The sequence below is a fragment of the Zalophus californianus genome, chromosome X, assembly GCF_009762305.2.
Source record: "Zalophus californianus isolate mZalCal1 chromosome X, mZalCal1.pri.v2, whole genome shotgun sequence".
In the NCBI taxonomy this organism is placed as follows: domain Eukaryota; kingdom Metazoa; phylum Chordata; class Mammalia; order Carnivora; family Otariidae; genus Zalophus; species Zalophus californianus.
In genome coordinates this window covers 93,087,552-93,101,239 of record NC_045612.1, presented here as the reverse complement: position 1 = coordinate 93,101,239, position 13,688 = coordinate 93,087,552, and the positions used below count along the sequence as shown (strand labels likewise).

General features: G+C 40.6%; 1 protein-coding gene across 13 annotated transcripts in view; it reads right to left on the bottom strand.

The window, feature by feature from the left end:
* The window catches only part of CASK (calcium/calmodulin dependent serine protein kinase), a 357,703-nt gene that overhangs the window by 58,560 nt on the left and 285,455 nt on the right, over window positions 1–13,688 (bottom strand). For all 13 annotated transcript variants that reach the window (XM_027608009.2, XM_027607997.2, XM_027608005.2 and 10 more), the window contains 3 exons: window positions 8,854–8,931; window positions 6,418–6,498; window positions 1,094–1,282 (listed from right to left, as the gene is read on the bottom strand). In XM_027608009.2, the coding sequence (XP_027463810.1) occupies window positions 1,094–1,282; window positions 6,418–6,498; window positions 8,854–8,931 (348 nt within the window). The remainder of the gene's footprint in view (window positions 1–1,093; window positions 1,283–6,417; window positions 6,499–8,853; window positions 8,932–13,688) is intronic.

Sequence of the window (13,688 nt, the reverse complement as noted above, 5' to 3'; positions counted from 1 at the left end):
CATCACTGTCCATCTGGTTGTGAAAGTCTAAAGCTTAAGGGACATCCTTTGTAACTGTTTCTCCCTCAGTCCCCACCGTCGATCTATTATCCAGGGCTATTGATTTTACTTTTTTGTTAAGTCTGTTCACTTCTTTCCATTTGGTATCTGCACCTCTAGCTCCCAGTCCCATCCGCTCTCCCCGGTCCTGAAGCAATAACCTCCTCACTGGTCTCCCTACAACCTCGCTCGTTCTCCTCTAATCCATTCTCTGGAGGGTGTCTTTTGAAAATGCAAATCTGATCTTCTCTCCCTGCTTGAAACTCTTTAAGACCCTCCCACTGTCTTTGAGACAAAGAACAGAATCCTTAACATGTCTTTCTTTCAACACTCGTGTGTCCCATTCCTGCCAGGCACCGTTTCCTACACGGCAGCTGTGGTGCCTTCTTTCCATTCTGAAACTACGCGAAGAGCCTTTCTGACTAGGGGGCTTCTGCACATGCCGCTTGGTTGGCCTGGATGGTCTCCACTCTGCCCTCCTGCCCCATGCCCCACTTTGCTCGGTTAACACCAAGGAGCCTTTCCCCATCTATGAGGATTCTGTGACAATGAGGCAGGTTCAGCATCAATTCCATTCCGATGCTATTCCTACACCCCGAGAAAATGAATTCGTATTAAAGAGGTAGATGTGAATGGAAGGAATGTTATTTTAGCCACATTGCTCAGTTCTTGGGATGCCTTCCAAATTAGTCTTCCTCTGGTTGTGTTGAAGGCAACAGATCTTGTAAGTGGATGTTTTTCACAATATCATTAGACATTTGCTTTTTCAATGCCAGTATTTCAAATTGTGCCCCCAAGGTTTTTCCTGGAGTACTGTACCAGGTAGGTCCTTTTTTGGTGAAGTTGCAGAGCATTTGGGAAAGGAGAGGTGGGAGGAGGCCTCAGGCATGGCCTTAGCTGGAACAGTTCTGGTGCGGGTTGGGAGGTGGTGGAGGATCTGGAAACAGGCCGCTTTAACACTCTCGTGCCCTCCTTCCCTCCCCACCCCCTAGTATTGTAGGCTGAAGTTGGGAGCCCTAATTCAGGCTGGGACTTGAGAGTCTAGAAAACTTACCATGGGCTCATCTGTGTTCTTTTGGAACTGGACCAGGCGGACTCTGGTCACATTCTCCATATCCATATCTCCGTTGGCGCTTTCTGGAGAATCACCATTTAAATAGGGAGAGGTGGGAGGAGGTGTGACCCTCAATGCTTCATCGCTGTAAACTTCATGTGCCACTACATCGTGAGTCTGAAGTAAGGCCTGGTAGTTTATGAAGAAAGGAAAAATATTGTTAATAGCACTATTCTAGCAGAAGTGTGTTATTTCAAATAAAGGCAGACATAATGCAATTTCAAACAACTTAGTAGGAAGAATCATCTGTAAATAGAGGTGGCAAATTTGGGCTGGGGCTTACAATGGGAACACATTTAAAAAGAAACAATGCAATAATTGTAGTTTTGAGCAAATATCTTTCTGGATAGTATTAACCAAGAACTTTTTTAAAAAAAATTTTTATTTATTTTTTGACAGAGAAAGAGACAGCGAGAGACGGAACACAAGCAGGGGGAGTAGGAGAGGAAGAAGCAGGCTTCCTGCTGAGCAGGGAGCCCGAGGTGGGGCTCCATCCCAGGATGCTGGGATCATGACCTGAGCGGAAGGCAGATGCCTAACCGACTGAGCCACTCAGGTGCTCCAAGAACTCTTTTATATAACCCAAAGGATGAAGATAATTTATAACATATGACTTAGTAAAAGGAATGAAAACACACACCAGTGTGCCCCAAAAAATGTAATGTTACAAAATATTGCATACGATATGAGCTCAAAGTAATGCTTTTGTTATTTTTATTTTTTGGAGCACTTGCCCAAATGAAAAATAACTTGACAGTTACTATTATCAATATTTTTGCAAAGCCTGTGAACAAAGAAAAAGTGATTTCTTTGTCTTGATATCTGCATATGTTATCTTGGTGAAACTGGATAATCAAGATCCCTGGTTTCCCAAAAAAGGATATTCTCCCATTTACTGTACTTTTTGTGTCATCATAAAAAAGTTTTTTAATAGCCATGAATATTTGAACATTTCTACTTCTAAGAGAATTTTACGGCCGAATATCAGTAATGTTTGGAGCTTTGCACAGATATTTTCTTGCGTGCTAACTACAAACTCAGTTCTGTTTCAATCTGTGATCTGTGTGGTAATGAAATATCCAGAAATAATGAAATGCAATTAAAACTGCTTTAAAAGTATAACCCTTAGCATCTCAAATTAAGTCATTTAATTAAAAAGCTTATTAAAGTCATGACTTGGTTATTTTAATTTTAAAGGCATGCATACGAGGCAAAAATAAAAGGTAACAATGCAGTAAAGTCATAAAGAAGGTGGTGTTGATCTGTCATCAGTAGAGCATATGCTTGGAGCAACATATGTGTTTGGGTTTCTCATGCAAATGGCAGCTAGTTTCAAGATCACAGAGGGTGGGTCTAAACTTGGGTCTGGGTGAGGGGGCACTGAGCACTGCACCGCTTGAGAGCAGGGCTCCACGAAAGCCCTGGGGACCTTGGCTTCCTGACCCTTGCCCTGACTGCACCCTGCACTGGTACCCCAGGCCCAAGGGTGGTGATTGTGCTCTGTGAGTTAATCTCTCTTTTCCCAGGTTAATTGTGGCTACTTAAGAGATTGATATTTAGGGCAGAAAGCAAAAATCAATAATAGACAAACTGAAAAACTTCATCAGCTACTATTAGGTTCATCATACCAACTATAGATGTAGCTTCCATAATCAGGGAATTTTCCAAAAGCAGGCTTTGTATGACTGGAGGCTATAGAGCCTGGCAAGTGGAGAACCAAGCTTTCATCAGGAGAATGGGCTGGAGAATGGGTTGGAGAAAGTGTTTCTGCTGTTTTTTGCAAATGATTTCTAGTCACCCTTTTAAATTATATAAGCAAACACTTGTATTTAGTGTATTCTTTATAAGGAAGGATAAGTCCCAACAATCACAAAATAATACCACATAGAACTTTAACAGAAAAACACTCAAATTATGTCACTGAATAATGTCATACTTGATGCTAACCATGCTTTGCCACTGTTATCCCAAAATAAAACTTACCCCTAAAGTTCGAATGTATATGCAAACAGGAAAAAAAGGGGCTACTTATAGATTGTTTACAGAAGCCAGTGAAAAAGAATATACTAGTGGTCCCTGGGTGACTCAGGTGGTTAAGTGTACAACTCTTGATTTCAGCTCAGGTCATGACCTCAGGGTCATGAGATGGAGCCCCTCAACGGCTCCATGCTCAGCTCAGTGGGGAATCTGCTTGAGGATTCGTTCTCTCTCTCCTTCTTCCTCTGTCCCTCCCCTCTGCTAGCACGTGCATGTGCATTCTCTCTAAAATAAATAAATATCTAAAAAAAATATGCAGAATAAAAAATAGGAAAATCTAAGTTTGAATATTTTTCTTCAAATATGTTATGAGGTATAACTGAGCAATTGTTACTAAGCTGAAATAGCTATTAGGTTTAATTACATAAGAATCATGTAATAGGAAAGAAATACTTTCACTTTTTGTACTCTCGTGAGGACGTGGACAACAACTTCAGACTACAGTGAAAAAGTATCTATTTTAAAATGAATAGGAAAAATATGAATTTTACGCTTGAAAAGTGGCTTCTCTGGCTTCGTAATTATAAACCATACAATGGACCACTACATAATAAAAATACCATGATAACCCAAGGTGATTTTAACCGTCTTGTTTTTTGAGAAAGTAGGATACAAATTTGCTTTCACAATCTTCTGTTCTAGGTCCTTTCTTTCATTTTATTTTTTTAAATTAAGTAGGCACTATGCCCAGTGTGGGGCCTGGACTCATGACCCCGAGATCAAGAGCTGCATGCTTTACAGACTGAGCCAGCCAGGCACTCCTAGATCCTATTTATTACAACTGCAATAAGCAAAGGATCTATTTATTCTTTTGTAAAAAAGTCTTTCAAATGGAATAATTGAAAAAAGGATTAGTGTGATAATATTTTTTATCATGACCTCTAAAGATAGAATACAGACTTCAAAAAATAATTTAAATCTATTCCTTTTTATTCTTTAATTACTGTAAATATTCACAAGTATCTATATTTTTAAGTGTCAGGTAATTCAATGTTAAACCCTCATGTTTTAATGTTCAGAAAGCAAAGAAAAAGCCAGATATTAAGTGTGAAATGATAATTATGCTAAGAATAACTCCCAAACCTCAGTATAATAAAAATATAAGCATTATAATATTTCCCTTTAAGCTATTAATATTTCTTTAAAAATACCAAGAATTTGAAACCATGACTTTAAAATGCTTATAAGATAAAAGCTCCAGCACTTAAAAGCTTATTTGACATGGTATATATAGCTCAGAAGTATATTTTCCACATGGGATATTATTTAAACATATACTTATTTGGGAATGACCAGTGAGCTCGAGTTAAGTTTATAGGAAAATGGACCCTCACTATAGGTCAACCAACTTTTAAGAGCATGGGGATTGGAGCCCGCAAGATCTGGGTTTTGAACCTCAGTGAGGCCACTTACTAGGTGAGTGGCCTCTAGCAAGCCTCATTACCTTCCTAGGGCAGTTTCCTCTCTGAACTGTAAAATGAGGTTAGCCACACTCCCTCACATCCCAGCCATCAGCAAGTCCTGTCGTGTCCAACCATCTCCAGTGCTGAATTGCAGCCTGCCCATTTCCCACCAGCTCCGTCCTTTTCCAAGCCTCTACCACCTTTCACAACAGCCTCCGAATTGGCCTCCCTCTTCGAATTCTTATCCCTACCAGAATCCATTCTCTTTCAAGCACAAATGTGATCATATTTTCCTGCTTGCAGTCACTCAGTGTTGCCCTACCACCATCAGGAGAAAATCCAGACCCCTTACCACAGCCTGGAAGACCCAACTTGGTCTGGCCTCTGCCAACCTCTCCTAGGTTTTTTTTTTTTTTTTTGATTTTTTAAAAAGATTTTATGTATCTATTTGACAGAGAGAGACACAGCGAGAGAGGCAACACAAGCAGGGGGAGTGGAAGAGAGAGAAGCAGACTTCCCGCTGAGCAGGGAGCCGGATGCGGGGCTCGATCCCAGGACCCTGGGATCATGACCTGAGCTGAAGGCAGATGCTTAACAACTGAGCCACCCACGCTACCCTTTTTTTAAAGATTTTATTTATTTGAGAGCGAGCGAGCGAGCGAGCACGAATGGGTGGAGGGGCAGAGGGAGAGGGAGAGGGAGAGGGAGAGAATCTTGAGAAGATTCCCTATTGAGCATGGAGCCTGACACGGGGCTCCATCTCATGACCCATGAGATCATGACCTGAGCCGAAATCAAGAGTCAGATGCTTAACTGACTGAACCACCCAGGCCCCCCATGTAGCTAATGTTTTAAAAATGTTATATTCAAAAACTGATGTACTACACAGTGGCTAACTGAACATAATAAAAAATGTTATATTTAACATGAATTTCCACTTGTAATCATGCTTTTGAATTGCAGTTAAGTAGACAATCCTGGACCTTCTTTCACAGAAAGGTATCTCATCTATTTTGAGTTCTGTTTAACCATTTAGTGTTAAAACTCGCTAACTACAGGTGCTGTCCCCATTTTCCATACAATAGAAATGCATGAAGAGAGTATAAGAGGTCTGCATCGTCAAGAGATGGGATTCTTCCCATAAATCACCAAGGTTCAGAGAATTCTTTTTTAGTGAAAACTGTCTCCAGTTTGAGTTCTCTGTGGTTTAAGTACCATACACAGTTCCAGTGACTTAAGAACTATCCTAGCAGGAAGCACATCCCTTGTGTGATGACCACACAGTCCTTGAAGAGCGACCTTAGGAATAGCATCTTTACGACTATGACACAAAGTAAACAAAAAGGATCTTGATGTATTTGGTATTACCTGGTACTGTAATCTTTTTTTTTTTAAATTTTATTTTATTACGTTATCTTAGTCACCATACATTACATCATTAGTTTTTGATGTAGTGTTCCATGATTCGTTGTTTGCGTATAACACCCAGTGCTCCACGCAGAACGTGCCCTCTTGAATACCCATCACCGGGCTAACCCATCCCCCCACCCCCCTCCCCTCTAGAACCCTCAGTTGGTTTTTCAGAGTCCATCGTCTCTCATGGTTCGTCTCCCCCTCCGATTTCCCCCCTTCATTTTTCCTTCCTACTATCTTCTTTCTAACATATAATGTATTACTTGTTTCAGAGTGGTACTGTAATCTTAACAGTCTGATATTGTATGAGTAACAACGTATCTGATGAAGACCACCACATTTTACGAGGATTATTAAAAACTTCTTTTGAAAGTGAGATTTTAGTTCTATAGAAGTTTAATTGGTACTTACCATGAAATGAGGTTGTGTTAAAATACGCTTTAGTTCCTTTGCATCATTATTCTCAGGGTAACATGAAATTTCTTCCAATACCTAAAAAATAAGCAAGATGTGTAATAGGATAAACAGGATGCCAGCTTCAGAAAATAGAGAATTCTTTTAAATTAAAAATTATGAGTAGATTTTTTTACAGCAGGCAAAACAATTACTTTGGAAAAAATTCATCACTTTATTAAAGGTTACCAATATAAAGGGACTTTATTGATGGCAATAAAAAAAATAAAACAAATTGCTATAATTTCTCTGACTATATTACCCAACTATAACCCGAAAAGTTATTGAAAAACACAAAACAAAATGACAAGTCCACAATACATATTTACTACAGGTGTAAGCAACTTAATTAACTTAATGGGAAAATATCTCTACAAATCTTTTCCAAACTCACTCTCAAAATGAATCTGTAATGAAAGTTAATAGCTTTTTTTATATTAACAAAACGGTCAATTCCTTTTAGAAAGATTAAAATGACAGGGGCTCACATAAAGAACCATTTAAAGAAAAGAAACAATTCAGTAATTTTCCTGCAGCCTGGCAGAGTCAGTGTTACTCTCCACACACATCTCCTCACATAGAGGACATCATGCTTCTGCGAATAGTTCCTAGCATCAGCTGCCAGGGAATCCAAGAGAACAGTTAAAACCAAAAACCACTGAAAACTTCTCTTTCCACTCTAAAAGTTACCCGTTATCAGGATGGAGTTTCTCCATTTAAAATTTGACTATGTGACAGGAGACCCAGAGGAAAGCCTCTGCTGTTCGCCCCCCACCCCGGCCCCCCAGAGTAAACATATAGCTGTAGTTCTAACCGTAGATGGTTGGACTCACAGAGTAGTTAAACACATTGCACTCAGTTCCTAAAGTTGAGCCAATCAAAGATTGCTTCAGCAGGACTGGGTGTCAGGGGCACACAAGTCATCCACCCAGAGGAATCTCTCGCCTTATCTTGGAGAATCTTAACACTGGGGCAAGAAGGAGCATTAAGAGGTCATTTAGATGACCTCTAAGGCTTAGATTTCCCAGGCATACCTAAGTGCTACTCAATCACCCCCTCAGGGAAGAAGGAAAAAGACCAAACAAACACTACAGGGTTTCTTTCTTATCTAAAGGAACCCTTAACAAGTGCTGGTTATGCTGTTAATTCATACTGTGTAATGAAGTTAAGCAAATTCTCCTCCGTGTATTTTATGCTTTGAGTGCCTCTACCAGTGAAATGGAAGGATGAAACTCTGTGTTCTCTCTGGTCCTCTGCTACTCTCACAGTGATTTTAAACAGTGAGGTGTGATCCCCTAAGTAAGTCAGAGAGAACCTCTCCTGGCTGGTGCCCTTGACCGCATGGGCAGGTCCAGCAGCACCCTTGGTCTTTGTTTCTCAGTGAACATGCGATGCTCTCTAGTGCAGGCGTGGTGTTTAAAATCTGGTAGGGAAGGGATTCTGTCTTTCATACTCTTTTTACTTAGTAGTCTCACTGTATAAAAACTGTTTTTAAAGGGAAATATTAATTTGCATAAGACTTTTATAACATCAAAAGTGAAAGAAAAAAAACTACATGTCTAACAATGGAGTTGCTAATTCATTATGATTTAGTAATCACAAAGATTTATCCCCTCATTAGAATTTATATTTATGAAGACCAAGTATAAACATTGGAAAAATGATTACATAACATCAAGTAAGAAAAGATACACTTTGATTGCAGCTACATGAAATTTATATGCAAAAAAATAGAAAATAAAATTTATATGCAAATGGTAGTGATTGGAAGTGTATACGCAGAAATGAAAATTACTGTTAGGGTGCTGGGATTATGGATGGATTTTTACTTATCCAAACTTTTTGCAATATCATATCTCTATAATAAAAAAGTTGGGATGCCTGGCTGGCTCAGTCAGCAGAGCCTGCGATTCTTGATCTCGGGCTTGTGAGTTCAAGCCCCATGTTAGGTGTTGAGATTACTTTAAAAAAAAACAAAACAAAACAAAAAAACCATTAAAAAGAAAGTTGGTAACAGGTACGGCCATGTACACTAGCCGACAATTTATAAAAACAACTTTTCTCTAAACTCAGTATACTTAATTGCTATAGATATTTAATTAACTTCCAAACACTACCACCTTAAAAAAAGCAACTCAAATTTTCATAGCCTATTTCCAACCAAGTGCAGTAAAATAACTTATTTAAAAAAAAAAAGAGAGAAGTACAACTGATATATTAACATGTTCAAGTTTACATAGCAGAATCAGAACTAGAAATCGAGGCATTGTTGTCCCTGAGGCTTTTCTTTCTTTCCTGTATGTAAAATGTTCAGTGATAAACTTAGAAATACTAAATCTGACTGTAATGGTCCAACTGTGACTCCCAGATACATTTACAAAATATATCACTTACCTCTTTGGCTCTCTGTACTGCATCACTCGGAGGATTCCTGATTTGTGGTGAAGACTTTGTGTTAATTTTGTCATATAGCTAAAAGCAAAGAAGACAATCCGATCAACACTCATAATTCTTTGCTAAATGTTCAGAGCTGCATATTTATTATTTCACTAAACAATATCTTCCTCTGACAAACGCTGGCTGATGATTTCAGTGGTCTCCTCCCATTAATAATCTCTTACTCATTCAGTGAAACTTGTTGCAAGGAGTCTTACGCGTATCGTTTTAGAAAATCATCTTCAAATAGATGGTCCAAGGTTCTGTCAATGTGGCAATTTCCTTTCTCATTTAAAATCGATCACTATTTCAGAATTGCAATATTTTGTTGCCTCTGGTAGAAGCAACAGTCACTAACATGGATACAGAGCAAAATGAAAGAATGCTTTCTGGCCAAGACACATCTCAAAGAATTTTCACCGAAATCTAAATCTTGGGAAAGGGCAAACCCAACTCCTTCTAGGAAGGAATGTTCTCACAAAAGGTTTATGCTTGTTTTACTAGGGCTGTTTATTAACAGTATCAGTGCTGGCATCCTTCAGCAGGAAATCAAGGACATGAACTTTTTCCTTTTGAATTTGCAAATTCACAGAGCATGAGAAGACACTGAAAAGAATCTAAATAGATTGCAAAAATGCCACAAATCTAACTGATCCAAAATTTGACTTTCTGAAGACAATTAATTTAATTCTTTAAGGAAAAGTCTCTGTAGGGTAGAAATGCAATTAAAATATTAATTTGTACCTCAAACGAAATGGCTCATTTGACAGTCTGCTTTGAAAAGTGAAAAGTTAAAATGGATTCTGGCTAGTCTGCCATGTCTATTTCCTAACTTCTCTAAAATAGGTGGGGTTTTTTTTTCATTGGTTTTTGTTTAGTTCTTTTTTCCCTCCTCCCATGTGCCACAATGCTGGTGTACAGGTCAAATACTGACTGTAAACATCCTTCAGGTTACAGTTAGATTTATTTATACTGATGCAAGATAAAGTCTTATGATAAATACATAAAAATGCCTTATGATAAATACATAATGACAAAGATGCCCAATGAGAACATTGTGAAGATAGAACAGTGACCATTTTTAAATGAGGGCTTTCAGAAAGTACTACTAAATCAGAGGTTAAATGCACAGTGTACATAGGCTAGTAAAATGCTGTTTAAAATATTATACAGTTGACCCTTGAACAGCATGGGTCTGAACTGCCTGGGTCTACTTACTGCGGGTTTTTTTCCCCCAATAAACACAGTACAGTACTCTAAATGTATTTTCTCTTTCTTGTCATTTTTAAAAAGATTTTATTTGAGAGAGAAAGAGAGAGATCATAGAGGGAGAAGCAGACTCCCTGCTGAGCAGAGAGCCGGATGCAGGGCTCAATCCCAGGTCCCTAAGATCATGACCCGAGCTGAAGGCAGACGCTTAACCAACTGAGCCACCCAGGAACCCATCTTCCTTATTATTTTTTTTTAAAGGTTGCCCCAATTACAATATCATCAGCACTGAGTACCCATCTCCCTGTACCCTCATCTGTAGATCAGTAGCAGGTATTACAATTTTATAGAAAGTTATATATCCATTTGCCAGCTTGTTAAGCGCAAGGAGTCTCTAGACAAGTTTTCTATTCCCCCCATGTTCCCTCTCCTCTAGAAAATGAGAAGGGGTCTTTTTCCTTATTTACTTTACAAAGTAAACTCTATGCCCAATGTGGGGCTCAAACTCAAGATCAAGAGTCACATGCTCTACTGACTGAGCCAGCCAGGTGTCCCTCTTATGATTTTCTTAATACCATTTTCTTTTCTCTAGCTTACTTAATGGTAAGAATTCAGTATATAATACATATACAAAATATGTGTTAATCGACTGTTATATGTTATTGCTAAGGCTTTTGGTCAACACTAGGATATTAGTAGTTAAGTTTTGGGGGGAGCCAAAGTTATATGTGGATTTCTGATTACGCAGGGGTGGGCCCCCCTAACCTCCGTGGTGTTCAGAGATCAACTGTGTTAACATTTAGGGAACTAGTGATATGTGGCTGGCTCACAAAAGTTCACCCAAATCTCTGTAGAATGCACATGGGCAGTCTTCATCCTCTGAATGGCTTCTACCTCTAAGGACTGTACATTTTGAAGTTTGGAACTAGCGAATAGATTTTCCCATAGAAATAATGTTATCTATAGTGTTAGGTTCCCAGACTAGCCTACAGAGATAAATGAAATACTGTACATATGCAATATAAAATAGAAGAAAAAAACCAACCCACCAAAAGCAAGAAACCAGAAGTTGAAAAATTCCCTAGGTCTTATGTCAGTGTGTTTTCTTGAGGACCTGCAGCAGCACCAGCTGGAGCTGTTAAACATCGAGAGTCCTGGGCCCCACTCCAGACCTACTGAATCAGAATTTGCAAAGGGGGTCCAGAAATCTGTATTCTAATAAACTCCTTAGGTATTTGGAAATCTTATGCACAAGTACTAACTTCTGAGAGTAAGAGTAGTTGTACCAACAGTAAGAATTGCTACTGTTATTGAACACTTACTAGATGCTAGTTATTAGTGAAAATGCTTTATAGTCCCTCGTTTAACCTCAGACAACCCTATCAGGTTGATACCCTTATTATTCCCACTTTACGGATGAGGAAACTGAGGCACAGAGTAGTAAAGCGAGACCCACTGTTCTAGCCTTACAGCCACTTCACAGGTGGCATACAGATGCCTGGAGGGTCAACATTTTTAGGGCCCTGCTCCCCAAAAAGTGCTCAGACCAAATTTTCCTCTGCTTCTTTGGTCTGGCCTGATATAGTTCATCACATATTTGCCCAAAGTGCAGTGGGACTAGTGGTGGGATGAGGGAGAGGTTGGGTGCTTCCCATCAAGGCAGAAGCAGTAGAAGGAATTAAAAGAAGGGCTCTCCTGTCTGAGGTGGGGGCACTGGACTCTGCCCCTCCAGCTCCTAGAAGAGCCCAGGACTGGAGCAGTCCAGGCAGGCACTGGACACAATGGATAGCTAAGGATAGATGGTGAATCTCAACCGCTTGCTCATGAAGCAGAAGGGCAAGTAAGAACCACGGCAGGAAGGGGCAGAGAGGGGAGGGGCTCACTTTGTCACCAGCAGAAGTGAGCCCTTGTTGACTCATCCATCCATCCACCAACTGAGCTCCTACTATGTACTGGGCAGTGCAGTTCTATTTACTGGGGTTACGGAAATGAAAAAGAGGACAGTTCTTGTCCTCAAAGAATTCCCAAATTCCAAAGACATACAGCCAAAGGCCCAGAAACCTATGCCAGCTGGACCCCGTTGAGAACCTCAGAGTTGTTTTGCCCCCAGTGCTATCAACTGGAAGGGATCTCAGTTGAGTGAGCCCCAAGTTGGAGACGATCTGGATGTGCATGCACGACATGCCAACCTTCATCTCCCTCTTCAATTTCTGGGACTGGGTTTTTTGCCTTCGGGACTCACAATATTTTAGTGATATCCACAATAAATACAAACCATTTGAGAAATGGGGCAAAGCAGGTAAAGAGAAAGTCCTCCATGGAGGAATGCTTTAATGCAATGTAACATTAGTGTTTTAAAACAGTAGTCAGAAATATGTAGCTTTTCAACTTCTCATTCTTATGGATTCAAAGTTCAAGTCTAGGTGGCTTTGGAGTGAGATGTGGCTGGGTTTTGAGAACAAATGAAGGCTGCAGCATGTATAAAGACTATCTAGAATGATGTGATTTGGGATTTCCCCTGTTGTCTTGGACCTTCAGCTGGAGCCCAGAGCTAAGGCCAATAGGAAGTAACACCAAGCCTGTGAGAGTGCTGCGAGACCATCCCTCCAGGGCTTGCTGAAAGGCAGCCAAAATGGTCCTTCCGTACTCACCGTCATGCTCTATTCTGCCTACAGAGGCAGAAGCCTGGTGTCTGTAGGAATCACAGGATGAAGAGAGCAAGTATTTGATGTCCCCTTCCTTCCTCCTGGGGGCGGGGGGCAGAGGGAGCTGCCTTTTTCTTCATGCCCAGTGAAGGGTGGTGGGTGCTCCAAGAGAACCACGCACAGAAACTGGAGGTGCCAGTAACGAGGGCTTGTTATCTCACTCCCTGGAGGGATGCTTGCCCAGGCGCAGTGACTTATGAGGCCCATCTCGGTGCACCGGGTAGGAGCCCTTTGTGAGAGAGAGTCCTTGGGGCAGCTTGACAGGTGATGTTTGTGGTCCTAAGTGAAACATACTGATGCTTGCTTCTTTCCTGGCCGGAGGCTACCTGGGGCAGCCCTTGCCAGCAGGGTGAGGCCAGTGGTAGGGCAACCCACCCTTGTAGTGTATGTGTGTTTCCCATGAGTCAAGGAGCTACCTCAGAGTGTGATCTGGCTGCAGCCATCTGGATGGAGCCCTGTCCAAGAGGGCTGCCTGCACGGAGCAAAGGGACCCAGAAGTAAGTAACTGTGGGATAACACCTGGGTGCAGGAGTGGAGAGGGTGCTGCTGAGGCCAGCTCCAGAGTCCAATGATGATGCAGAACCCAGGACAAAATCAACATCTGAGGACTGCCACATCAAACGCATCGACAGCCAAGAGGGCCCTGGCTGCCTGAGAGACAGGGTTCTGAACATGCTGTTTAAGGGCTGCTTTCTCTTTTCCATGACCAGACTCTCGAGTTCTTTGACATTCAGTAACAGCACCTCACATGGGGCTGAGTACCCAGGAGATGTTTAATACATGTTTCTTGAAAAAATAAAGGCATATTTGAGCTGGTGCAGAGGAACTGGAAATAGATTTTTTTAAAAAAAATTTCAGAGTGACATAAAAATAAACAGA